Source organism: Lichenostomus cassidix, chromosome 4 (genome assembly GCF_008360975.1).
Source record: "Lichenostomus cassidix isolate B80296 chromosome 4, HeHo_3.0, whole genome shotgun sequence".
Taxonomy (NCBI): domain Eukaryota; kingdom Metazoa; phylum Chordata; class Aves; order Passeriformes; family Meliphagidae; genus Lichenostomus; species Lichenostomus cassidix.
Window position 1 is genome coordinate 9,431,752 of NC_139484.1, and position 26,977 is coordinate 9,458,728.

The following is a 26,977-nucleotide window of genomic DNA, read 5'->3' on the forward strand; positions in this document are numbered from 1 at the left end:
TCTCTGCACCCCTGTGGACTCCATGGGCTGCAGGGGGACCTCCTGCTCCCCCCATGGACTTCACCACAGCTAGCAGAGGGTTTTCAGCTCCTGCGCCTGGAGCACCTCCTCCCCCACCTTCTCCACTGACCTTGGTGTCTCCATGTTGTTTTCCCTCACATATTCTCACCTCCTCCTCCCCCTCTAGCTAAAAAGAAGTGTGTGACTACTTCGTTTTGATTTCTTCTTAAATATGTTTTCACAGAGGCGTAACTAACATCTCTAATTGGCCCAGGCTCCATCATCTTCAGAGCCATCAGAGATTGGCTCTGCTGGACATGGTGAAAACTTCCAGAACCTTCTCACAGAACACACAGGAGCCATCTTTGTGCCCCTCCCTACCCACTAGCAAAACTGAACTAAGCAAAACTAATTCATGAGCACAGGGATGCATTTTCTCCCAGCCATTCAGATACTTCTTCAGGCCTACCACAACAGCTTTTGAAGGGTTTAAATTTCTCTTAGATGTTAAAGATACCTTTCTGGTGTTCTGGGCTAAGTAAAACCAACACACTTGCTTTTGTTTTAAACAGATTAATTTTGTTTGCCTTGAGAGAGGCATTTTTGTAAAACTCTGCCTCATTGCTGCTCCACTCCTTCCTAAATCTCAGGCGGAAAATGCCTCCTTCTGTCCTCAGACTTGTTTTTCGCTTCTGCTGAGACTGATTTAAATCTTATTTTGCTCTTCCAATGCTGCCCAAAAGATGTTGCAGAAAACAAAGTTGTATTGTATTGAAACAGAAAACAATTTCAGAATGGAATGAATCACCCTATCTTCAACCCCAAGCTAAAAATACTAAAAGAAAAAAAGGATGATTCACAGTAGAAAGTCTATATGAGGTTTCTCAAATTCAGTTCTGGTTTATCATCTGTGAGGCAATTCTGTGCTTGTCATTCTGGCAATGTAGTATCATTTTACTTGAAAATGGCTTGGAGGTTTGACTGATTCATTCTGGGAGATAACTTTGTTGGTAATTTTTGCTTCTTTCATGAAGTATTTGAAGCATATTTCAGACTATAGAAAATGTAAATAATTTTAAGTAAATGTATAATAAAGCATAACAGTAAGTATAGTAAAAATAAAACTTGTGGAAGCTTTTGCCTCAATATCATCAGGGGCAAGACCTTTGTGAGGTCAAGTACAGTTAGGCACACTGGTAACGTCATCTCTAGTTAAATTGCAGAAAAGAGATGAAAAAACCCATCAGACCAGGGGGACAGCGATGCCTGTCATGTGTTCCTTTGGTTTGTAGGAGTGCCACAGGCTGCCAGGGCTACCCCAGCTGGGTGCTGGGGCTGGTTTGCAGTCTCCTCTAGCTGGATCCGACCTTGCAGTTCCCTTCACCTGGGCAAAGGCTGTGACTGTTTCTGCAGCCTCTGTGATGCTTGGCAAGCAGGATTGATGCCTGGATCTGGTGGACCATTGGCTTCCTTGGGCCTTTAAAGGACAGTGATGCCCCCTACCTACACCAAAATTCCTGTTCCTCTTTATCAAATCAGACCAAAAGTCTGATCTGGTGGGAAGTCTCTATTTCCAGTTCCATATGGTGAGCAGAATGAGTATTTTGTAATCTGGCTGAAAATGTACCTTGTTCATATGCCTACTTTTGTATTATCAAATGATCCCCAGAGAGGGAGACCACAGAATAGCTCTGGTGGAAGTTGAGCTGTGTACAGGAGCTGCAGGAGCACTCTGGAGACCCAGCAGCTGTTTGGTGGACTGGGTGCATTTTGGGGATTGGTCCTTGAGGGCAAGGCAAGTTCCTGAGCTCCCAACAAATTGCACTGGATTGAAATTAGAAATGCAAGTGTAGTACTGAATAAAGGGCACTGAAGGACTCTTTATTTTCCATTTCCCTAACAGGAAATAATTTTTTTCAAAATTATTGCAAGGAAGATTGTGAAGTAACCCAGGCTTGCTACCCAGCCGAGAACAATGAAACAGAGAAGTGGCACAAGCCTCCTCCTGAGCCCCTCCTGCTTGGCTGCCAGCCCTGGCTCCTGCAGGTCAGTGCAGTGCCTGGGGACTCCAGGAGGAAGGGTGACTAAGAAGGTGACAAAAGTTAGTGAATGCTGCCATGAAGCCCTATCACAGGAGGTGTGACATTTACGGCAGTGCTGACATACTTGCTGTGAATTGCAGAAAGGGCACACGAGGTCAAATGGCCAAGCTCCTTGGCTCTCTCGCCAAGGGCTGCGTGGAGTAGAAATCAACTGCTGCCTGGTGAAAGCTTTTTATGAATCACTTTTTATTAATACTCATGAAGGTGGTGGGAGGGGGCAGTATGGAGAGGGATCAGTGCTGAGCGTGGCCAGAAGCAGTGCTGCTGACAGGGCATGCTTCCCATGCTGGCACAGGCACAGCAGTAGCAGCCCTGTACTAAGATCTGCAGCTGCACATAAACTCTGTGTGCTGACAGTTTCCCCAGATAGGCTTTGCCAGCACTGCCAACCAAAGTGCCTCTGGAAGGAGTCCAGAGGAGAGCCACTGAGCTGATCACAGGGCTGGAACGCCTCTCCTATGAAGACAAGCTGAGAGACTTTGGCTCTTCAGCTTCGAGAAGGGAGGCTCCAGGGAAACCTTATAGCACCTTCCAATACGTAAAGGTACAAGAGAGCTGGAGAGGGACTTTTCACGAGTGCATAGGACAAGGGGGAATGGCCTTAAACTGAGGTCGGGTGGGTTGAGATTCTTTACTGTAAGGCTGGTGAAGCCCTGAAACAGGTTGCCCAGAGAGGTTGTGGACTCCCCATCTGTGGAGGTGTTCCAAGATCAGGTTGGATGGGGCTCTGAGCAACCTGGTCTAGTGGAAAGTTTCCTGCCCATGGCAGAGGTGTTGGAACTAGATGAGCTTTAAGATCCCTTCCTACCAAAACCATTCTATAATTTTATGATTAACTTAATTGTCACAATTGAAACACTTTTTAAGAGCTACATTTGATGTACCTATCAACCACATTTACTGTAAGACAAGAAAAATTATTTGTTTATGATTTATTTAGAAATAATTTCACATTATTAAACCAGTGTGCTTTGTTTGGGGGAATTTACAGTTTTTATAGAGTCTAATAGATATTCTTCTTAGTGTTCTAAGACTAGTCACAGTCATGTGGGGAAAAACAAAGTCCCCTGTCCACAACTGAATTGCAAGCTGAATATATCACAAGAGAAGATAATATATATATGTATTTTCTGTGCTTTTAGGTGTATTGTAAGTCTGTGAGCTATCACACCAGTAAGCCATCACCTCTTAGGGGCAGAAATGAAAGCTTCCCTTTACAAAACTGGATTCACTCACACCCATAGGTCATCAGAGCTACAGCAACATAAGTACTGCAGCCCCTACCAGGGTGCTAGCAGCTCCTTTCACATGCACATTGGTGCCCTGTTTCCTTGGTGTGACTAGATAGGAACTCTCTATCTACAAGTGCCAAACCTGCACGCCCAGAAATCCCTCTGAGGTCTGTGGTCGCTGATGCTTGCACCTGGGTACATGTGGGTGTCAGTCTCTTCCCTGCCAGCACACATCAGTGTGAAAACTTGTGCTGCTTTGTGGTAAAAGGGACCCTGGGGACACTTACACGGTGCTTTCTATGGGTGCCCGGGTGGTGACTTTAGCTTAGAAATGTACTCCTTTAATGTACATCTCTACCAGATGACGAGTAAGATATGACCAAACCTGTAACCATTATCAAGAATGTTAAGCCTGTGAATGACAATAAGGCAAAGTTTTAAAAAGAACAAGGCAGCATAAGTGATTTAAAGAAACCTTGTTTTAATGAAGTGAAATATCAAAATGTAGGCTGAGGCTTTTGTCACTTCTACTGTTTTGCCTTACATATTGCAATCCCATACATGAATAGCAGTAAACTTTTATTCCAACGCCAATTTGCTCCCAGATTTGTATTTCTGAGAGTAATGCAGACAGGTGTTTTGTAGATTTGGTCTTAGTTACAGGCAAAGACAAACTCATCTGCCAAAGCAGTATTCAGCCACCTGAGAGTTCTCCAGCAGCAGATAATCCACAGGTACTGAAAAAGTTACCAGATGTCAAAGGTTCTCATTGAAGGTTGCCTTTAAAATGATATTGTCTGTCTACTGGAAATGTTTTCTTCCTGAAGACTTTGTCAGAGGGTGTTTCCTTAGGTATTATTTCTGCAACTGGAAATGGCATAAGAGAGGTTTTTTATTTGGTTGCCTCCGTAGAAAGTCAAGTTTCACTTGGAGGCTAGGACTCAGATATTCCATGAAGTTCTGAATTGTATAACATAAAGTCACTTAATATCAGTGAATGTGAAGTGAATCAAAGGCCTAGACAACGTAAAATAAGAATTTTGCACTTATGAAGTTAAAGAAATAGCAGCACTCACTGTACAGTTTGGAAAGTTGTTCTTGTCGTATAGCCAAATGAATTTTTTTCCTTTGCACCCATGGTCAGGTTAAGGGTAGAAATTTTGATTTCAGACTAATTATTTCTACTAAAAACTTCAGAGTACTTAAATTTATAAGTTGATCTTTGTAGTTTGCACTGCTGCTGCTGTTAGCATTACGTGGAATTTACATTAGTAATTGTTCTTATAGATCTGCCTATTGCTCCAAATCCTACCTAAGTTCTTGCTGTAGCAGTGATGAAAACTTTTGTAATTTTGGTACTCAGTGTTTCAGTGGTTGGACAAAGTATCAGAAACCATCTGTTTTATACACACAGTAATAAACATGAGAGGGATAGCAGAAGATTTCTGCCAGAGCAATGCCACCTATGTTCTACACCCTAAGCAATGACTCAAACAAGGGGATAGATTCATGAATACAGCAAAAAACTGTTGAAGAAAAATGTCTTTATCCACATACTCATGGAGTAACATTATAACATGGCCAATCTTACCAAGTTTCACAATGAATCGTAAGTGGGAACTGAAAAAAGCAAACTGTTGCCCAAACATCATTACCGTAAGTGTAAAGGAAAAGAAACATTGTAGGTGGGGATCATAGTTCTGAGCCATTCCTTTGGTGTCTTGTATGTAACTGTCCCAAAAAAACCCCAATAGGACTTCACCGTCACAAATCTCCCATTCTGCAGACAGCCTGCCTGTTCTTGCCTGGTTGGCCACAACCCCGAGAGCTTCTGACAGCAAGAAGAAAAAAAAGAATGCCATTTGACGCATTTCACATTTCCACTCCTGTTCGGTGATCTTTTTCCTTCTGTCTGCGGTTGTTTAACCTTGATCCAGTCATTCAGGTGAGAACAGATAAAAGCGGAAACAAGGCTATGTATTTTTCCTCCCGTGTGTCAAGACACAGCTCGGTCAGAGATGGACTCAGTGGCCTTCGAGCTAAAGTGTTCTTTGAAAACAAAACAATATTTTGATTACGGCTCAGTGGCATTTAATTTCTGCAGCCAAAAGTAATTATTTTACTGTCTGGAACAGTGACTGTTGAATTTTCCCCTGGGGATGGCTGAACCACAGAGGAGATTGTGGGAAGCCCCTTCCAGGTGCCAAGCACCAGAATCCATGTTGCAGCCAAGGATCAGCTTTACATTTTGCAAACTCATCCTTTGCTTGTGCATGCTTAGACTTTGTTATTTGCAAGCTGTTCAGCTGCAGCAAAAATTTCCATGGAGTAGGGAGCAGGGAAGAGTGTTTTGGGAAAAAATCCAGGCTGCTGTTTCCAGCCTGTGAGCTGCCTACATTGCACTGGCAGCTATGAATTGGGTGACTCAGTCCTGTGTGGTCACAGTCAGTCAGAAAATAGCAATGTTTGTGGCACACAGGGTGCTGTGGCTGGTCCCATCCTCTTGAGCAAATCGGTGTTTACAACGACCACTGCACTTTTCCTTTCCCTGGTGCAACACCCAGACCAGCCTGCTTGATTTTTCAATATCCAAGTATATTGGTGATAACTGGGCCCGTGCTTTCAGAAGTGAGTCTTAGAAATGGTGTGGTGAAAATTGCCTCCTCCATTTAGGCACCCAAATAAAGTGCCTGCCTTCAGAAATACATTCTGAAAGCCCTGGACCTTATCATTAGTGACATTTTGTTAAGATCTGTTATCTGTGTGGTTCCACAAGTGACCTAGAATAAGAAGAGAAGAATTCTTGTTTTTAGACATGGAAGAATTTGCCCTTTAGGGAGTTCTCCGTGACGCAGAAATATTCAGGGTGTCTGCTGGCCTTTGCTTTTACTATCATGGCATGGGATGTTCTTTCTAAGCAGTGTGGAATTGCCCAGTGGCAATCAACGATCAGAAGAAGCTGGAGATGATCCAGGATGGTTTTGTTGGCCGTGCTGCTTTCCCTGGGCGAGCAGGGTTAGGGCAGAAATCCACCACAGCGCAAGTGCGCAGCAGGGCTACGGAGCAGGGGGAATTCATGGCACACCACAGCAATTGCAGTGACTGCTGCAGGCCACAGCCACAGTGTGGATTGAGGTTGCCCTCGGATTTTTCACTGACTTCTTTCAGTGTATATGCGGCCAAAAAAATCAGGTCTGGCTTTATTTTAGCTTCACTTTAGCAGAGCCAAAGCAGACTTCCTCCTGTCGTCTGCAGCAGCGTGCAAAAGCTTGGGACAGGGTCTGTTCTTAATGTCAGGGAGTAGCACACAAGTCCTGGGTGATAAAAACAGTTGGGGGACTTGTGTGGGCAGCTAAAGGCATCAGAGGGGTTTGGGCTGTGTATTTCTACTGTTTCATGTTGCACAGAGCCTGGCTGCAGATTTATATCAGTTGGGAGTCAGGAAGCACGAAAATGCCATACAACATTTGATTTTATCATTGTTATTATGGAGACAATACCCCAAAGACCCTAATTCTTATAGGAATACCTAATAAGGAACAACTAATCCCATAGTTGCCTATGTTAAGGAGCAACTAATCACTAAAGCCTGCCTAATCTCTGCTAGGCTTTCACTGTGATTTAGCTCCAATTAAGAATACTTGTTTTTTCAGAGGTAAGCCAAGAGCAGAAGGCATAGCTCTCACCAGAAGGTGTAGTTTCCTAGATATCGCTGGTTTTAGATGGATGTTATAGGACTCAATCCATATGCGGAAGTGTTGGTCTAAGTGGACTAAGGAAGCGGTCCTTAATATGGATTTCTGTCTCTAGGTGCAATCTTACAGTTTCTCAAATATCAGCCTTTTTTGATTGAGTAATGAAGGGGAAAATGGTTTTCTGAAAGGGCTTGTGAGAGGCAGAGCACTGTCTAATATTTCATCTAGACAAAGTTATATTAGGGGAAAAAAAAAAGACTTGCAGGAGACCACTAACTACTTTTCCTGTCAGAAATACGCAAAAAGAATTGCCATGCTAGGCAAAGTCTTCCTGTACACCCTAGAAATTCAGTATATATAAGAAGTAATCACCAGTGCAAGATCTTCTTTCTCTGTTCTGGTAACCTCCACAAGAAAGAACAAAAATGGATAAACTATATGGGGACCCATCAGTCTTAATCCAGAATACACCTGTCGGCACATGGAGTTACTCACAAACATCTGCTCTTCAGCAGGTCCAGATTCCACTCCTAGAAATGCAGAGCAGGAACATCATCTAAAGTCTTCCCAAATCTGGAGGCACTATTCTGTAGTTTTTTTCTTTTTTTAAGTGTGGATTTTCCCTCCAAATTACTGACCCATAAAATTGCAAATGCTAGTACTGAAATGAAAGCTGTGCAAGGGGCAAAAAATTAAACCACTTGTCTCTGTCAATGGCTTCAAGACAAAAGCCTGTATCTGCAGTTCTGCATTTCTTTGCTGTAGGAAGCAAACAGGTCTGCAAAGAGGCTTCTTAAAATAAAAAAAATCGTTCTAACTACCGGTTCTGCCTGTGTATTAAATACATCTGTTGGCTTGTGGGGGCTTCTCTTACTCAGAATTGAACTGAGACTCACAGTAACATTTGTTTACAATAACCTTTGCCTGGGCAACTAAATTAGAAAGAAAAGAGCAATGCATTAGGATAGCACTGGCATTTGCAACATAGTTTTTAAGGTCTGTTTCAGGTGAAAAACATACACAGGTCATAAGCACACGTTACTGGGTTGAAATTTTGCAGGAACCAGAAGACACCTGCTTTTTCAGGGCAAAGATTGCTAAAAGGCATGATAAGGTACTGAAAATTGTATATATAAAATACAGAATATTAGCACAACAAGATATAAACTCAGAAGTATTCAGCTACAGGTCAGATACTTTACTGCTGAAATAGACTGTGCTTGATTCCTCTAAACTCAAATTTGCAATACTGGATTTCAAAATGCTCAACATCTGCATGAAATAGAAGATGTGTAGCTGAGGACAGATATCATGTCAAATGAAAAGGAGTTCGTAGTCAGAGAGCCTGCTGAGAAAAACTGGCATCATTCTCAGGTAATATTTTTTCCTAGAATCCTTAAGCCTGTTTTGGAGTGATTTATTCTAAAATTAAAATGAAGGGGGTTTGCTTTTGGGGGGGCAGGAAAGGCTTTTTTTGGGGGGTTGTGGATTGCAGCCAGCACAGGTTGAAATGCAGTTTGTTTGCAGCTCGTGCTAGCCAAAGCATGTTAGGCAGCAGAGTGCTTATCACTATTATTAATCTTCACTTCCAATAATTTTCCTGTACTTTATGAGTAAAATAGGGAAACAGTGCAATATTGCCTATCAGCTGTCTGAAAGTAAATGTGTTTGTATTTGTAAGGAATGAGGGTATTTGGCTGAGTACAGCACATAAAGGAGTGTGGATTTTTTTACAAGACCTTATGCTGGATTTATCTGGTGTGCAAGATAATGCAAACAAGGAGAAAGATCAATGAATTGAGTGTTTTTTCTGTCAGTATCAAGAATCCAATGGAAAAATTGACAAGGTCTTGCAATTGAAGGGTAATAATGGAACTCAGCAACATGCTGAATTAAGGTTGAACAATAGCTGCTGCTCTTTTAATTATAAGAGTTAGGCTTTGCAAGTGTATTACCCTTACCTGGCAATTTTGTGTACCACCAGAGAGCTATGGACTCTGTTTGAAGACCGGAGATTAATTAATCATGCCTCTCCTGGATTCACAGAGATTTGTTTAAGATTCCACTTTTATTCCAAAAGCAAAATGGTATTCTCTTACAAAAACCCTCTGATATTAAATCGTGGCATAAAGAGATCTAACAAAGTGGGAAGTATAATTTTGAAATACTGTTTTTTCACTCTTGCTCTTCTCAACATCAATTCTGAAATCTCAAGAACTTCTTACAGCTTTCCCTCGTTTTTAATTATATTGCTCAGATTTTGCCATTCTTGTCTGAGTCTTACAGGTTTCATTTTGGAGTCCTTTGAACTGGCTAAAGTAAAACTTGAGACATTGTGCTGATATCAGAATCCTCTTAGGTCTGTGAGCTCTGAAATGAGATTTGTGCTCTCTGAAGGTAGGAGAAACCTGTGTGTTCACAATTTGTTTTGTTTGCAAAAACAAAACCTTCAGATACATCACCCAGCATTGCCATAGAAACGCTTCTCTAATGAACTAGATTCTGCTCATGTTGAAGCTGTTCTCTCCAAGCTGTCTAACTACATTGACTGCCGAGCCACAGGCAGAGGTGTGGTGCTTGCCTGCACACTCTGCTCTTATAAACTTACTTTCTGCATTAGTCTCTCACTACTGACTCATGCTTTCCTCCACCTTTCCATGATTTTGTACCAGAGCAAATCTCGCTGTTGAGAGACAGGGACTAAGAGGAGGTGCTTGGAACTGTCTCACAGGGTTTCTATGCAGAAAAGCATTTCTGAACCACTTAAAATCGTTTGGTTAAAGGAGATCAGTATCTGCCAAAAATAAGCCCTCAGGTTCATTTCCACAGCCACATGAAACAAGCAGCCACCTGTGACTGAGTTGTACCAGTTGTGTAGTACCAACAGGATCCTGGTTTTCCTCATCTTTTGCATCCTCAGTTAAGCCATGGAAGTTGTATTTGATAGCAAGTGCTACGATGTGATGTAAATAAATCAAACCTTGTCTTGTTTGCTGAAGAAGAAATTATTAAGAGCTTCTATCTTTTGATCATTAATTCTTAGAGACTGACTTAAATTGGAAAGGAAACAAAGAGCATTGATGGAAAATTACCACTGAAATCCACATTGTCCTGTATGCCTGAAAACTTCACTGGGTATTCCAGGAGCTGCTGAGTTATTAACATCAGATATTTGCTGCATCATCTGGGCTGCAAAAGCCTCTGCACAGACTCTGGACAGAGGCTGTGTGCTGATGTTTAAAAAGTCAGATGGAAAGCTTGACAACCGATAAATTTATCACATAAGTGTGTCTTTTTGTGCTTAGTCTTTAATACTGCTGTTAAAGCCTGCTCCTTGTCTCTTTCCTTTTGTGCTGAAGGCAAACCCTTTATTGCACATGGAAGAAGATGTCAGCTTGTTATAAATGAATGAAGAAGGAAGTGTCATTGGAGATGTTCAAGAGAGGAGCTGAACTGTACTGCACCTCTGCTTGCTGCCAGATCAAAAGCCAGTCCCTGAAATCGTGTGGCTGCTGTTGGTTTCAGAACAGCACCGTGTTTCCCTGGGCTGCTGCACACCTGAATGAGTCACTGCTCCCTGCTCCCTGGGCACAGGTGGGCAGGGCATGTATTGGCAATTGCATTGGAGAGGCCCTGCTGGAGGAGATCATCTTATCACAAAGCAGAGAGGAGGAAAGATGATACTCAGCTGGTTAAAGTAGATTGTTTCTGCCAAAAATATCTCTCATAGCTATTCCCATAGTCATGTAAGACAAGCAGCCACCTGTGATCACACTGTGCAACACATCCTGTGTTTAAAGATGTTCATGCTTTTGTGCCAATCTTTCCATTGGGAGGGATTGGGATACAGAACTTGCATGTTCACTCTAAGCCTTGGAGGAACTTCTTCCGTTGCTCTCTGGTGTACGCCTCTTGTTTGTGCCTTGAAATGGTCCTCTGTTGTGTTATTCCTCATTCAAAGGTGAAAATGCATCCAAATCTCCTCTGGAATTTAGTTTGTGATCTTTGAAAAGAAAATCTGGAAAAACAGCACAGTTGTTCACTATTAGGAGTTAGAGTGAGGGTAAGCATTATCTTTGTCTAGGACTGTTCTGTATCGAGGTGATGCTTAATCTGGATCTGTGTACTCAGTAATGGGAAGATCTTATTCACAATGTTAAACATTCTTGTATCTGTTACTTCAGGATTCTTCTTGGCTTCCACGTACCCCTTGCCTGCTACTGCAAAGCTAATTTTCCAAGCTGAAATAATTTCTCTGCTTAAATAATTTCTATGATCTCTCTGCTGTATTAGGTGCAAGTGAAATGCCTGTTCATCCAAGGCCAGCTGTGTTGTACTCGCAGCCTCGTGATCATCTCCCACTTGCTGTTGGTACATTCCCTTCCACCTCTCACTGCCCTGTGCTCCAAGGCTCTGCCACCCTCCAGTTACATATTTAAGAGTGTACATTTTTTGGCATTTCCAAAGCATGCCAATTTCAATCATCTTCAGAGAGCTTTTCTAACAAATGATTATCAGAAAGATATCAACATTTCTTGGATTCCTGGCCAATACTGTCTTATGTATTATCTGTCTTCTGCTGAGGCTGAAAGCTTTCTAGGGCATGGGGCTATTGCAGTTCTGCTTGGATAGTCCCTAAAACAACTCATATGCAAATAAACAATAGTGGTAATTGCTAGGAACTCAGTAAGCATTATCAAGTAATATCTACTGAAGTTGATGTAATGTTTTTAAAGAGATGGTGCCTTGAGCAAGCCAATCTCTCAATGGAAACTGCTGAAATAAGTGTGAATTTTTTTCTTTTTGTCTAAGACTTATGCCACCTTTTGAACTGCGAAAGTTTCAGGATGGCAACAATGCCACAAAAAATTACTGTTCTAGACTCCATTTTCCATTGAATACCTAGATTCAGTTTGAATCAGTGCTTCACTCTTAAAAACAAATCATTTTGCATCTTAAAAGGAATTAATCTGCCACCTTGACATTTGCAGGTGCTATCCGAAAACCACCTTAAACTTTTGAACTCCAGGACAATGACCCAGCAGCTCACATGCGATTTTTCAGTATAAATTCATTCTAACTCAAATATGTAGAAGGAAATTTAGTCCAAGAATAGAGCTGTAGATATTTAGAAATGTCCCAGATGGTCATGATATATCTGTAAACTATTACTATGAAGTAGTTTGGGTGCAAAGGGACATGCTGAACCCATTAAAGGGGGAACTTGTGGTGTAACCAGGCCCACGGTGGAGCCAACCCCTGTGACAACTCTGCAGAAGAAAATGTTCGTGTTGAACACCAGTGTTAAAACATCCCAGTGGTGACCAATCATGGTAAATTATTTGTGGGGCCTCATTCCTCCCTTGTTGGCACAGATTACAATGGCAGGCTCTGGACTGCCCATCAGGCTGGGCCAAAAGCACTTGGTCTAGTAAATGAATGCATGCCTAGACAGAGCAAGGATGGGCTGGTTTGTTTTTCCCTTGACATGTAGCTATTTTCTCCTGTGTGTCCTTTCCCATGTTTTGGTCAAGATGAGCAGGGAACAAATGTGACAGGGAATGGATGTCAGGAGAAGTTTTCTCTCCTTTATGTTCTGCATGATCTTGCTGCTTTAACCTTCCTAGGAGAAGTTTCAGTTGGCTAAACAGAAGGCACAGGGACAGTAGCTTTGCTCAGGAGGCACAAGGAGGAGGACGAGAAGCCTCCAAGGAAGCATGGCACTGACGAAGAAGGATTGTGTTACAGTTGTGGGATTGGCTGGGGCAGATGCCTGTTCTGATCCAAGTTGCTTATAAGACATTGGTGATTTGGGCTTGTAGTGCCTAGGGCTGACTGAGGCTGACTGACTGCTTTCCTAAGGCAACATTTCTCAGTGCCAGCAGAGCTTTCCGGTTGCCACCTCAGCGCATAAGCGCCCATTTAGGGATGTCAGGTCTCTTCTTGCCCACTTTGCAGAAGCAGCTTCTCAAAAGAGCTTTTGTCTGGAGCCATTTCCCAGACAGCTGGGCAAACCCATGCCAGTCTGTTCCTGTGTTTCCTTTCCCAAGAGCAATACTCAACCCTAGATTGGAGAGCCAGGTATTGGCTGCCTGACCCAGAATGTTTGCGGTCTTCTCAGAATGACACCACCCTCAACAAGAGCTTGGCAAGTGTCACAGGGAACACATGGAAGGAAACAGGATAGATCTGTGAGCAATGTCTTGGGTTGCTCTCCCAGCAGGATGCTTGCAGAGCCATCATCTGAAGCAGCATTGGCAGTATTCAGACAGCACTGCAAAATTCAGAGATTGAAGCCACCCTGGCTTGTTGCACCCACCTCTGCAATAATGGAATATGGCTGGGAGTGAGATGGGTGGGAGGTGAGAGCAGCACCTTCACTGGGGCCACGAGGGCTGTGCTGGCCACAACAGCATGGCAAGAGCCAAGACTGCCATAAGCCCCTGTGCATGAAAGCAAACAGCCTGGGCTGGGGAAGACCAGGAAGGGCAAGGTGTGATGTGCTCCTTGCCAATAAACAGAGAGACAGGATGATTTGGGACAGGAGAGGCTGCTTCCTGGTGGCCCTGGCAGGTGCCCATGTGGGGAAGTGGAGCTGGTCACACACATCTTACAGTGTTGGGGTTGGCAAACCAGTGGGGCTGTGGGCAGGCAGTGCTGGCCCAGGCTCTGCTCGCTGCTCCCTGGGATGCTGTCGGCAAGGTCCTGGCACAGGCCCTGAGCCCACAGCCACCACCTGCACCACAATCTCCCCTTTGTTTTTGGTGCCGATGCATCCAGAGGCTGTAGCTGCATTTTCTACACCCACTGGGAGGATGTGGGATTTTCCTGGCTGCAAAATGCGGCAGCAAGAAGCTCTGCAGTCTGGGCCAGTGACTCAGCTGCTGGCGATGGGCAGAGGACAGTTCAGACAGGCTTTCCCCTCTTCATGTGTGCAGCAGCCCAAGCCACGGTGCCCTTGCAAACCTTAATCCTTTTGTTTTCCACCCCACTCTTAATTTTGCCACACAAGAAATTGATCTCGCCAGCAGGAGATACCCCAATTGGTTTGGAGAAACGAACACATGATTTTTATTTTCAAAATATTTCATTCCTTTCATAATAGTCATTTCTGCAGAAACACAGTCAGAAGTTGCTGTGTAGGAGTATGGATTTCTGGTAACAAGGCCACCTACACAAATCCACTGCAGGAAATAGGAAGCCTGTACCTAAAGCCTCCATTGTCTAAGGCCCAGTTTTGCAGAAGTGCTAAAGCAGTGCGTAGTCCCGCTGCAGGCAGTGGGAATGGATGATGCTGAACCTTGGCAGGAGGGGGTCAGGATTGCACCATCCTAGGCCTTGCCTCGGTGGCAAGGATAGTCAGGAGAATCTGAATCTTGGTGCAAAAATCCCCGCACAATAAATAACACCCTGTTTAATTCATCTATTGCATCTTGGGTTGGTACTGGGAAGAATAAAAGTACCTTTTTCTTCCCTCCCGCCTTCTAAAAGCTGATTCATTTCTGGGAAGAACTCCTTTAATTGTAATACATAAACATTTTCAACTCATATTTTCTCTTGGATTTGTAATATGGCTATTTTTAATGCTGTAGGCAATAATAGAGTTGTTTTCTGCAGAATGATCCTAAGCATTTGGCCCACCCAGACAGTGACCCAGCTTATCAGGATTCGACAAAAACTGTTTATATACTTCAGAGTACAAACAGAAATAATATTCAAACCTGTCAGCCATTTTGATGAATACTTTAAGCCATTTTGATGAATACTTTATTGGTTCCTAATACTAAAGAGAAAGCTGAAAAAGAGCCATGTAAAGGGATATTACTAGTCTCAACTATGGTAACCAGTTTTCTGCTTAGAGAAAACCATTCTAGTTTTAGCATCTGTTTCACCTGTTATCTACTCTAGATGGACTGTACCTTCACTGACATGGGTTTTTTTCATCTAGGCAAAAATCTCCTTTTATTTCTGCAAAAGGTATCTGTTGTTCCACAACTAACATCAATAACTTCGTCAACATTTTAGTTAACCTGCTTTTAAAAAAAAAAAGGAGCTTACCAAAAGGAGCTATTCTGTGGTGATTCTCTTCAACCTCACAATGACTGCAGTGTATGGACTGATTTAAACAAAACATTTGAACAATGTGTGGAAACTCTGCTTCTGTGGATTTCTTTGGCCAATCATGTCTTAAACTCTCTAAAGAGGAAACATAGGGAACACAGACTTAAATTGAGATCATCTGATACTACATTTTTACAAGCTGGTAAAATGTTGTTTTTTTTAAACTGAAATACCTTCTAGAGTTTCTAACTCAGATCTGCAATGTTTGTGGTCACTTTTTCCTTGATGTTTAGAGTTTTCATGGTACTTCTCATTTGGATGTCTGAAAAAATTTAGAAGGACGCGTGTGTCTGTTTTCTCTATATTGAGGTGAAGGAACCATGCTAGGAAGCAATTTCAGACATTAGCATAGATGTGTGAATTATGCTGGTTTTGTTTAGTTGCATTAAGCTATGCTTTTGGGTAGAGAATAGTTCAAAATAATACTGGAAATGGGTTATGTTAACTGTTGCATTTGCTTCCTATGGAAACCCATTTTTATGGCTTTATTTAATGTGTTCTTTTCACTAATGTCACTGCTAGAACCAGTTAGAAGCTTTCAGGGGAAATAAGGTGGCCTTGAGAGCAAGGGAATTTTGCACTTTTGCAGCTCAGGTTGGACAGTTTTGCTTTGTTAATATTCATTGTGTCCAACCTAATTCAGACAAGCAAAAAAAAAAAAAAAAAAAGCTTTGAGCAATTTCAAGTTCAGTAATTAGTGGAAGCCAGGACTGCAAAGAGGTCAAGAGCTATAGGTTTAGGTCCCCACTAGGCCACTGGAGTTAGGCCACATCCCTGAAGGACAGCACACTCACCTTGGGGACAAGAGTGTAATTCTCAAATCCTTGTTCCTCTTGACTCGAAGTGAGGCTGTGATTCCAGCTTTCCCACATCCCAGGGGAAGTACCACAAGCATCTTGCAGTGAGTCTGGCTCTGTCTCTCTGCTGGAAGTGGTTCCATTTGATAGCACTATTCCCAAAGGGAAAACAACTCTGCCGAGTGGTCAGAGCACTCGGGGGGACTGTGTGAAAGGCGAGTTGAGTTCTCTGCTCTCCTGAGAGTGTGTCTGCAATTATTGATACAGAGTGGGAGTTTCAGAAAGTGTGGTTTGGGGGTTCAGCTTTGAACAACTGACTAATAATTACAGCATTTTGCACATGGGTTGTGAGAGAAGCCTTGTGTTCTTCCTTTCAGAGAAAATAATTCTCTGTCCAACCACGTATTTCAATCCTAGCCTGGATGGTGTTTGTGAGCCTACTTTCCCTCGTCATTGAAAGCCACAGAGGAGGCAAATAAGCATCAAAGCCTCACTCACCTCACACGTCAGTAACTGGATGCCCTCTAGCGAGGCTGCCACACTATCAGATCTATCGCCCCTCATTTGTATTGAGATATGTGACACAAAGGAAGCTGTCTTTGCAGCGTTATCCCCTGAAGGTGCCTTTCCTCAAGTGCCAAGGCTCATCTCAGCCTGTAGAAGGAGCAGTTTGCTGTCCTGTGCCCTGCTCAAAATCTACTTCTGCTATCCAGGGGCGTTTAAAAGCAGTTGTAGTGGCAATATTTGATTTATTTAACTCAGTGAGGAGGTGTCCTGCGAATTAGTATTTAGCATTTCAAAGATCTGGCATGACTTCACCAGGCAGGATGTGAGAGTTAAGTCTTCAAAACTGTAAAGACCAATTTAAATATTTTAATATTAAATGCCTCATCAGTTTATGGAACTATTTGGGCTCTGTTAGTCAGACTCTTGGCATGTGAAAGTACACAAATGTTTCCTCTATTGCTTCCCCCATCCTCTTTTAAATGCCAATATATGTGTACCTGAGAAGAAGGCTTTTTCCTTCTGCAATGTTAAAAGTTGATCTTGTGGTCATTGCTCTGAAAACAAACTCACAACCAATGAAGTGAGAGCATAGCACTCCTTGGCAGTTCCTTGGGTTTTTTTTCCCTAAAGCCAACTGAAGATTTGCCTTACTGAGGGACTGGCAGGATTGTGGGACTGTACTGTGGACCTGAGATGATAAAGACTTTAGAAGTTGCATGTGGGAGATTAAAATTGCCATGCAATTGTCATAATTTGCGATGTAAGTTGCAGGCAATTTTTTTTTCTCTTCAACTGTTTTTTGTTTTAGTAAAAGTCTGGTACTTTTTTCATTTCAAAATGTATTTCATTAGAAGTCACTTGCAATATTATCTCCCCAGCAGCTATTTTATTGCCCTTAACAATGGTTTGACATTTAGGTGTTTGCCAGACACAAACTGCAGTTCCACTTTCCTTTCTGTACAGTATCTGCCTAGATGGAACAGAGTGAAAACCAGGCTTTGCTGATGGTGCAGTGGAAGGATCTCAGCTGGGTGCACACAATGCAGCATCTGAATTGCAGCCATCCGAGGAGAATTTGCAGATGCCAGGTAAGGACCTACTCTCCATGTCAGCATATGGGGAAGAGGGATGCAAAGGATCACAGCCAACTGCTAGGCTGAAGAGGGGATGATTTCCCTCACTATCCTGCAAACTAAAGCACTATGAGACACTTGTTCTGTTCACACTTGCAAGTTTTGTGTTAATTCAGACACTGCTTGACATTCCAGACTTCAGAGATTAGTGGGCAAACCAGAAATAACATTTCACCATTGTAGTACACATGGCAGGTATGATTGTGTGGCTTTTTCCTACCTTCAGGGCAGGTAATGGGATTAGAACAGGAAGAGAGAAGTTGACATGCATCATAGGTAAACCACAGTCGTCAATCTCTTCCTGTGACAGCATAAAGAAAAGTACAGTCGCTCTAATAGGCTCTGGGATTCCCCATAATCTACTAGAACTTCAAATTTCCCTTTCTGAATATATGTGGTTAGTACTACAAACTTTTAATCAGCAGAGTGGAAGAGGAATTACGTGACAGACTACTGCACCGAAGAATTCCTCTCTTAGAAAGAAGATATAAATGAAAGTGAAAATGTACTTGGTAAACCATTTAAATCTTTAAAAGAATTTAAAAAAATACAGAATAAGCATGAAGATACTTTAACTTGCAAAACAATTTTATTTCACACTTATACAAAGTTAAGACATTTTAAAACACAGTATACAGATTACATCTACTGCCACTGACTATGCTAATAATAGGGGACTTCTTGGGTCTCTGGAGCTTTACAGGATTTGAAAGTTTTGAAGCTGATTGTCTATAAAGGATAAACCCTCCTGTAGAACCACATAATCAGATACCAGGTTGTGTGTCACTGCTGTATAACCTTAATTCACAAGGAAGTGTGGCTCTCCAGTCAGTCCTAGATTGACAGTATATGCAAGAAATAGTAAAGAAAATGAAGGTACTCCTAAAAAAAAACATCCCAAAACCTGTGATGTGTGAAATGAATTTGGATTGCATGGATCTAAATACATTCAGTGTTCCACAGACCTCCATAGTGAGCTACTTCAGACGCAAATCCTCTCTGCAACGTAACTGTCAACAAGACCAAATTTACTCTAGTGCACCACGGAACTGAACTTTTTAGGTACCTGGAATCCTGGAGTAACAGCAGCTCTGTAATGTCTGGGGAGTAAGAACAATGGCACAACGTGTTGCCTGGTTATACAATAAACTTTGGTTACCCAAGCAGGTTACATTCAAGTTTCATTCAGGTTTCAGGTGATTAGATAAACACAAGAACATCTATGGAAACCCAAGAACATTTTTGGAGCACACAGCTCCAAAGGAAGAACCAAATCTACATTTTCTTTCCATTAAATCCAAAACCAACTTGCCAAAGGAAAACAGTGTTTCATACAGAAATACAGACAAATATGGAATTCATTTTAGAATCTTTCAGGGAAATAAACAACAGGAGACAAATACCAAAAGATAACCTAAAAAACCTTCAAGGGAATAAAAAATACTGTGCTTGTCCCTTCTATCTGTAATCTTAGGAAAGTCAAGCAGCAGTGGGAATCTTCACATCTCAAGTGAAGCATCTTTTAGTTAAACAGTAAAACACGGCAGATTTTATCCAAAATGGCAATCGGGAAGTTGTTATGGTGGAGGGGAAGGGACCCTTACAGGCTCAGTTCATCCTTCCTTTTGACTTCTGCAGTATCTCATTTTGGCAGTTTTGGCTACTGCAGCCCTCCTTCCCCAGTTATCTTTATTGAAAAAGAAGAATGAACCAGAAAATCTGTCATTTCAGACTTTCTTTACATGGCACAAAATATGCAGGAGGCACAAGCCCAGTTTTTAAGCCTTTTCCAGGTTATCTTTTGGACCAGCTGTATAGCAAAGCAACAAATATTAGTATAAGCTAGTTTTCTTCATGATTCTCAAAAATTCTTGCTCATTTACTTCCCCATCTCCATCTCGATCAGCTTCATCAATCATTTCCTACAAAACACATTTTACATTTGGTCAGGCACTGGATTCTCAACACAAGACATACCACTCATTAAGACAACAATAAATCAGAAGCACTTCATGTGAAAACATAACTATGTATTTGACTGCTCTTCATACTCCTGACCTCTCAGCACTTTTGGTATAGGCCTAAATTTCCACCCAATCCATAGGAGCTACAGGATTGGTCTGTGCCTGTTAGAAAAGCTCTGGCAAATCAGAATTTACCTGAAGTTCTTCATCTGTTAAATTTTCTCCCAGCTCCTTGGCAACCCTTTTCAAGTTTTTGAATGAAATTTTTCCTGTCCCATCATCATCAAATAATCGGAAAGCTTTCAGGATTTCTTCTTTTGAATCCTTCTCGCTCTAAACCAAGAGTAAAGCATATGTTAAACAGCAAACTCCTGACACTGAGCCCTTTTTTTACACTGCCACAGGAATTTCTACTAAGAATTCTTACCATTTTTTGTGTCATCATAGCCAAAAAGTCTTCAAAGTCGATGGTGCCACTTCCTTCCTTGTCAATGTCTGCTATCATCTTCTTAATCTCTTCCTTCTTTGGCTCAAAGCCTAAGGCACGCATTGCAACCTGCACCAGAACAGTAAAACCAATTGTGTTAAAAAGCCACCAGAATGTTGGTGTAAGAGCTCAGCTAAAGCCTCTTTCATTTCCTTGCCCAGAACTGTAGTAAGAACTCGCTGCCATGAAAACACCTTGGTGTCCTCTACCAACTTCCTTCATCTTGCTGAACAATAATAGTATAGGTTTGATATTCTTAAGATGTTGTTTTACCTATATGGTGTAGTAAAAAATTACAGTTAATACTGGGCAGAGGTAACTCATGCATCCAGGTTACATATACAGAATTGAGGCAGAGTGTGTATGTGAGAAATCAAGGTAAAGAAGATAATTAAAAGGGTTCATGCTTACAAAAAGATCAGACACATAAAACCACAGGGAGGCAAATGAGAATCATCTTCTTCCTTGTACTACTGTGCGTATGCAGATGCACAAACACAGCCTGAATTGTTACTGAAATACAACTCTGATCCCAGCTTTGTTATTTTTTTAATTAAAAACCAGGTAATTTTCAGATTACATATATGCGAATATGGTTATAACTTTCCTGCAGGTGTGCAAAATCTGCTTTTAGTTCTCAGGTGAAGAAAATATTTGATATTCTGATGCTTATCCCAGAACAACAAAACTCCACTTCCCAGGAGCAACCATCTTAGTCATGAAATCTGAGACTGTTTAGTTTCTCTAATGCTCAGCTATTCAAAGCTGTCAGACCTAAATATTCACGTCGTAGAGAAGCCTGTCTGCTGGGAAGCATTACATGCAGAGTGCACCCCAAATTCAGTCAATCCATTACTCTTCTTTGTACTCCAAAACTATTTAAAAAGAAATAGGGTTGGACAAACAGAAAAAGCAGCTACAGTTTTGAGATCAAAGATATTTTCATCCGAGGGAAAAAAAAAGTTTGAAAACCTTCAGTTCTTTTATGTCAATGCTTCCAGATCCATCAGTGTCAAACAAATCAAAAGCTTCTCTGATCTCCTGCTTTTGCTCTTCTGTAAGTTCAGGTTTCAAGCCACTTTTCTTCCGCTGGGCTGTACCTAAGCCAGGTTTTCTATAGTTGGATGCCTTCAGAAAGGGAGAGAGAACAGATAAGAAACAGCCCATTCCCAGGAGAATTTAAAATATACTAAATTATAAATAATAGCATTAAAGCTGTAGCAGAAGTGAGAGACATGCCTTGCTGCAATTAGTAGACACTGGGTCTCTATGCTCATTTTCTTAGGTTAGTCAAAAAAGAAAACAAGCCAAAAATTCGTTCCTGGGGAACGGGCATTTGGGCTTCATGTTTTCTGCTTTAAACAGAAAGATCGTCAATTAAAGGAGTAGTACCAGAAGAACAAGTGGACAGCCTGAAAATGAACACTTCACTGAGGTGACCAAGACCCTCTGCACCTCCTGCTATTTGCCTTTCCTGCAGATTTACCTGGAAAATGTGAGTAAAACATCCTCACAGCTAAAAAAAGGGTGGTTGCTTAGGGTCTTGGCTGTAAATGAGACTCAAAAATCAGCCACCCCTGTGGGAGCAAAGTTTAAAGGGAGCTGTGTAGCTCTAGGCTGCCTGTCCATGGAGTACTTGTGGAGTCAGGTGGCAACGTCCTGTGGGAGCAGTGAGATCAACACACAATCTGTCCCATAAGAACTAATCTGCTTGTACTTAGCTGGTGCATCATTATCCAGGACACTTGTGAAATCTTTCCTGCCTCTGGTGTAAGCCAGTGCAGTATCGAGCGTTCCCCCCCACCACCTATAAAACAGGAAAAATGCTTTTCTCAAGTATAGTTTTGTTTTTAAATCAGCAGCAGACAGATTTTAGTCCTTCACTCTTGAATCTGCACAGAATCATGAAGGAAAGGCAGTCCCTCCCACCTCCAGTTTTAACTGGTTAGGCTTTATAAAAGTAAATAAATAAAACACACAAAGCAAGGAACTTGTTACCTAGCTACTGCTGACCAGTCTCTTGCCTCTGCTGCATTGTTACCATTTTTTTGGCTGGGATCTCTCTCTTTTAAGTACCCAATGTGCAACGCAGAAGATTCCATTTTCTTCTGTTTGGAAATAAAATTTCATTTTTCAACGTGATTCTTCCCTCCCTGGTTGGACTGCAAAGCCATTTGTCTGGCTCACCTCTGACTTCCCCCTGCTTTTACTACAGGCAGCACATTTTTACTCTTTATATGCTTCGCTGGGAAGAAGACACACGAGATCCTTTCCTGACTATGGAGGCTTATTGTTCCTTTTATTTCTCATCAGAGTTGTGCAAATCCCTTTCAGGTTCCACCTCCCGGCCTGGTCGGTGCCATTCCAACAAGGCTGCTGGGGCCCGAACACCGCGGAGGTCTGTGCGCTGTGCCACGAGGAACCAGGCACGTTCCCTCCGGCTTGCCGAGCGCAGGTGAGGGATTTTGCGAATCCCGGTAGTTTCCCGGGCGTGTTTTTCCCCTTGGAGAGGGGGCCTCTCCGGGGAGCGCTGTGCGAGGTAACCAGGCAGCAGCGACGGCCTGGGCAGAGGCGGAACCTGCAGGCGGTTTGCACAAGTGCTGCTGTCGGCGGAAGGGGGCGGAGGGGCTCGGGGGAGGCGGCGGTGGGAAGGGAGCCCGCGGCGGGGAGGGCGCGCTCACCATCCGGCCGGGAATGCCGCTCCGGGCTGGCAGCGCACCGGACGGGACGAGACGGAACGCTCCGCTCCGCTCCGCTCCGCACCGCACCGACACGCGCACCCGACACGCGCCGCCCAGACGGCCAATGAGCGGGCGGAACGAGGCCGGCAGCCCGCCCCCTCACGGCGCGGACCAATGGCGGCGCGGCGTGCCCGTGATGGACAGCTGAGGGAACGGCGGGGCTGGGCGGGGCTCGAGCGGGGGGCGCCTGAGGGAGCGGCGGCCGTGTCCAGGCAGCTCCGTGTGCGGGAAGCGGCGGGAGCGCCGGGAGCGCGGCCCCTCCGGTGAGACACCCGCGCCGGCCCGCCGCGCACCCCCGGCACGCAGGGAGCTGCCAGCCCGCCGCCAGCCCGGCTCCGGTGTGTCCGCTCCGGGCGGCTTCCCCCGGGCGCGTGGGGCCGGCGGGCCGGGAAGCGCGTCCTCTCCCTGGGAGTACGACGAGATCATATTCGCGTGACTTTTGCTGTATGGGATGGGAAAAAAAGCTTTTTTGTTTCAGAATAGCTACGCAAAGGGGCCTTTAGGTGTCTGGAATAAAAGATGTGAATAAATTCCAGTACCTGAAGGGAACTTAGAGGAAAGATGGGGCAAAACTGTTTACAAGGACATACAGTGACAGGACAAAGGGGAATGAGTTCAAACTGACAGACAGTAGATTTAGATTGGCTGTTAGGAAGAAAGTCTTTATTGTGAGGATGGTGAGGCCCTGGCACAGGTTTCCCAGAGAAGCTGTGGTCTCCCCATCCCTGGAAGTCTCCAAGGCCACGCTGGATGTGGCTCTGAGCAACCTGGGATAGTGGAAGCTGTCCCTGTCCATGAGAGGAGGGTTGAAACTGGATGATCTTTAAGGTCCCTTCCTACCCAAACCATTCTGTAATTCTGTTATTTGCATCTGAGCATAAGAGGTACAGGGCTTAGGGTTCTCAGTTCTTGGTGTGTATACTTTGTAATTCAGAGACGGAATTTTATTTTAATCCATGTGGTCTGCCGCCAGACCGTGGTGTGGAAGGGATTTTGAGGGAAAGAAGATTTCTCTTTGGTGTATTAAGAATGAATAGTTGGGCAAAACTTTAACGTCTTGGTAGTTTGTGAGGTATGAAGAAGTGGCATTGCTTTTATTTCACTTCATGAAGTATTCATGCATGCTAATTGGACTAAATAGAATTGGAATAAAATATGTTTTTCCAGACTTGAAGGCTAAAGTCAGTGGCATGACTGTTGTTACCAAGAAGGATTTGCACAGAGCTCTTGAATTTTGCATGTAATTTGTCCATTCTGCTGTAATGAACTTTTGCCCTAAGTAAGGCAAATAACTGAAATTCCAGATAGCCGGGCAGGAGGGAGGTGGTAGATCCACAGAGCCTGTACTGCTGGAAGGGTAAGAAACCAGGAGAATTAACTTTTACTATCAGCCAGCCAGAAACAATTCCATGGTGTTTTAACAATGCACCATGTCAGCACTTGTGAGCATTGATGGCTCATAATAAGCGCACGGGATAAAGAGGAGATCTGTATAAGGGTTAGATTGTTAATTTCTTGGTAATTTGTGCTCTGGCTTGCTGTGAGGATGGGGCAGTAATCTGTGCTCTGTTCACAGATGCTGGCTGTTGCCCATGGCTTTCAGGGATGTGAATGCCAGGAGACACACTGGACTCCAGCAACTCTCATCCTTAGCATCCACTGGGAGAACATTCCTGGGGCCAATGAAATCACATAAATTCATTGTGGATGAAAGCACCAACCAGAGCACATTGATTTGTTCTGCTATCAGACTGATTGAAAGTTTGGATTTGACAAGTGCTGCTGGACAGCTTCTTAATGAAACTATTCAGGCTCAGAACAAGGAGTTTAAGACTGGGATGAGTAGCCTGTTGTTCCTCATTGGAGCGTGGAGCAATGCAGTGATGGAGTGCCTTGAGCAGAATGTTCCTGTTCCAGCAATAGTGTCTGTGATGGCTGAGGGGCTGAACTCTTGCTGTGAGAGAGTCCAGTGTCTTCAAATACCAATACATGATGTAAAGAAAGATCTGTGTTGTAGCAGAGTTAGGCCAAATGCTTTTGAAAGCAAAATTTGCCAAGTTGGATGTGATGGTCTTACAAGTCCTCAGGATTTGCTGTGTTTTCAGAGAGATATTTCTGCACCAGAAGAAGTAATTCCAATAAATTCTTGTTCCCGTCAAGGAGATGATTGTAATTTTAACAAGCGCCTGTTTTCACCCTTGGCTGGCTTTGGTTCAGTGGCTTCTCATGTCAAAGCAGTGGGTGACAGAAGTTCATCTGTGCTGTCTGGAAGTGGGGTTATTGCATCCAGCTGCATCACACAAAAGTTAACCCACAGCAGACACTTCAGCACTCTAGGGAAAAGCCATTTTTCAAGTCAGCAAGGTAATTTTCAGGGATACCTTTCAGGACCATCAGCAGATCTGTGTGGATGTGATTTAGCACACCTGGCAATGGCTCTGAGCCACGGAAATCAGACCAGCGTGAAACTACTGCAAAGCATTGCTGCTTATCAACAAGAGAGAGCAGAATGCAGTGGCTCTTCCCAGCTTAACATCGCAGAGATTGTGACGTGCTGTCTGCTGGGCCTGCCTGAGAGCTATTCCTGTGTCTCCCCAGGCTTTGTCACATTGGTGTCACCAGAGCAAGCCACAGTCATCAAACACTTGGCAGACAAACCCCTTCGGATTGTGCTGGTGGATGGTGACCTCACGGAGCAGTATCGCCACTTAGGTTTTAACAGACCACATAACGTAAGGACCATATTGGAGCATCCCAGTCCACAGGGAGGCAGAGCAGGAGACGTGTGGCTAAGCAGAATGTTGGATATTCTGATGAGCTTTGAAGTAAACCTGGTTTTAGTCAAAGGAAACATGTGCGAAAACTTCATGGAAAGATGCATTGCCAGCAGGATACTGGTAATTGGCTGTGTGGCTCGGGATGTGCTGTGCGCCTTTGGGGAGGTCACTGGTGCCCAGGCAGTGACGTACCTGAGCCAGCTGAACGCTTCCTGCATCGGGAACGGGGCCTGGGCGGAGCTGTGGAAGGCCAGCGATGGGCGCGCGGTGGGTCTGGGGGAGCTGGTGCCGGTGCGGGTCAGCGCGGCAGGCATCCCCCTGCTCACGGCCGTGCTCACCACTGCCCTGCCTTCCAAGGTGCAGCTCCTTGAAGACCAGTTCTGGACTTTGCTGTATCGACTCCATCACGCTCTAAAGGACGGGAAGGTTTTCCCTGGGGGTGGTGCGGTGGAGCTCTTGTGCCTCAGTCACATCCAAGGGCTCACAGAGCAGCCCGAGCGACCGGGAAATGACAGAGCTGTGAGAGAGTTTCCCGGTCCCTGGCTGGCAGAGTACAAATCCATTGTGTTCCAAGCACTGGGAAGCGGCTGGAAGCGGTACCTCTCCGTGGTCCTGTGTAACACTGCAAAGGCTGGGTCAGAGTTGGAAGCAGCTGCCTCAGTGGATCATCACCTCCAGAAAGCAGCAGCCTGTGGCTCTCCCTCAGCTTATATTTTGGAAGAGTTTAGGAGAGCTGGAGTGCTCAGGGGTGGCTCTGATCCCTTCCCTGACCATGGCGAGGCTTTAAAGGTTTGTGATAACGTTGCAGCCAAGACAGAGGCATGGAGGAGAGCCCTGGACCTGGTGCTGCTGGTGCTTCAAACAGACACTGAAATTATCACAGGTCCCCAAAGGAATCAGCTCTTGAACTCACATGTGTCAAGTGAATTTAAGTTTTTATAGAACTTTTGGGATTTGTAAATCCATGAGTCAGTGGGGGAAGTCCAGGTACAACCTACAAAGGTTTTCACCATTTATAAAGCAAACACTGAGATGTGATTGTGACTTTGGAAAGTAACAGCAGAAATCAGAATGAGAGACAGACACAAGGTAATTTCTAATTTCTAGAAATGGGAATTAAGTAACAAACAAAAGTCACATGTGGGCTTCTCTCTAACCCCAGCCCTGCATTTCTAGCTAATGTCATTGCCTATAGATGTCTCCTAAAGTCTTTCAGAGAAAGGTAGAGATCTCTTATATAACACTGCTGTACTTGTGTTAAAATAAGGAATAGCGTGTAATTATTTCTTAATTTCTTAATTAATACCTTGTTCTTAATTTCTGTACACTGCAAACATAAGAGTTAAACTGGATATAATGTGAGTGTTACATTGTATACTGAGATATTGTATGAATAGATTCTATATTTGCATATTTATATG

The 26,977-nt window shown here is 43.6% G+C and overlaps 3 protein-coding genes across 6 annotated transcripts in view; 2 read left to right on the forward strand and 1 right to left on the reverse strand.

Annotated features, from left to right (window-relative positions):
* The window catches only part of ADAD1 (adenosine deaminase domain containing 1), a 64,179-nt gene extending 53,121 nt beyond the window's left edge, over nucleotides 1-11,058 (forward strand). The window contains exons 20-23 of the mRNA XM_085057843.1: nucleotides 1,904-2,046; nucleotides 5,121-5,279; nucleotides 8,315-8,403; nucleotides 10,073-11,058. The gene's annotated coding sequence lies outside the window, so the exon portion shown is untranslated. The remainder of the gene's footprint in view (nucleotides 1-1,903; nucleotides 2,047-5,120; nucleotides 5,280-8,314; nucleotides 8,404-10,072) is intronic.
* On the forward strand, nucleotides 1,945-26,969 carry BBS12 (Bardet-Biedl syndrome 12). Of its 4 annotated transcripts, XM_085057842.1 has the most exons (5): nucleotides 5,204-5,279; nucleotides 17,418-17,542; nucleotides 21,404-21,533; nucleotides 22,373-22,493; nucleotides 24,356-26,969. In XM_085057842.1, exon 5 carries the CDS (start codon nucleotides 24,372-24,374, stop codon nucleotides 26,496-26,498), a length of 2,127 nt encoding a protein of 708 aa, XP_084913968.1. In that variant the 5' UTR covers nucleotides 5,204-5,279; nucleotides 17,418-17,542; nucleotides 21,404-21,533; nucleotides 22,373-22,493; nucleotides 24,356-24,371; the 3' UTR covers nucleotides 26,499-26,969. The 4 variants fall into 4 exon arrangements, with proteins under 4 accessions (XP_084913966.1, XP_084913968.1, XP_084913967.1 ...); XM_085057840.1 differs by lacking the exons at nucleotides 5,204-5,279; nucleotides 21,404-21,533 and adding an exon at nucleotides 1,945-2,046; XM_085057841.1 differs by lacking the exon at nucleotides 21,404-21,533.
* On the reverse strand, nucleotides 18,158-22,860 carry LOC146437827 (uncharacterized). The gene is made up of 5 exons (XM_085057852.1): nucleotides 22,720-22,860; nucleotides 21,011-21,166; nucleotides 19,979-20,107; nucleotides 19,747-19,884; nucleotides 18,158-19,509 (listed from the first exon to the last, which is right to left on the reverse strand). The coding sequence occupies exons 1-5, from the start codon at nucleotides 22,720-22,722 to the stop codon at nucleotides 19,420-19,422; spliced, it is 516 nt and encodes a 171-aa protein (XP_084913978.1). The 5' UTR covers nucleotides 22,723-22,860; the 3' UTR covers nucleotides 18,158-19,419.
* Nucleotides 26,970-26,977: the final 8 nt, after the last annotated feature.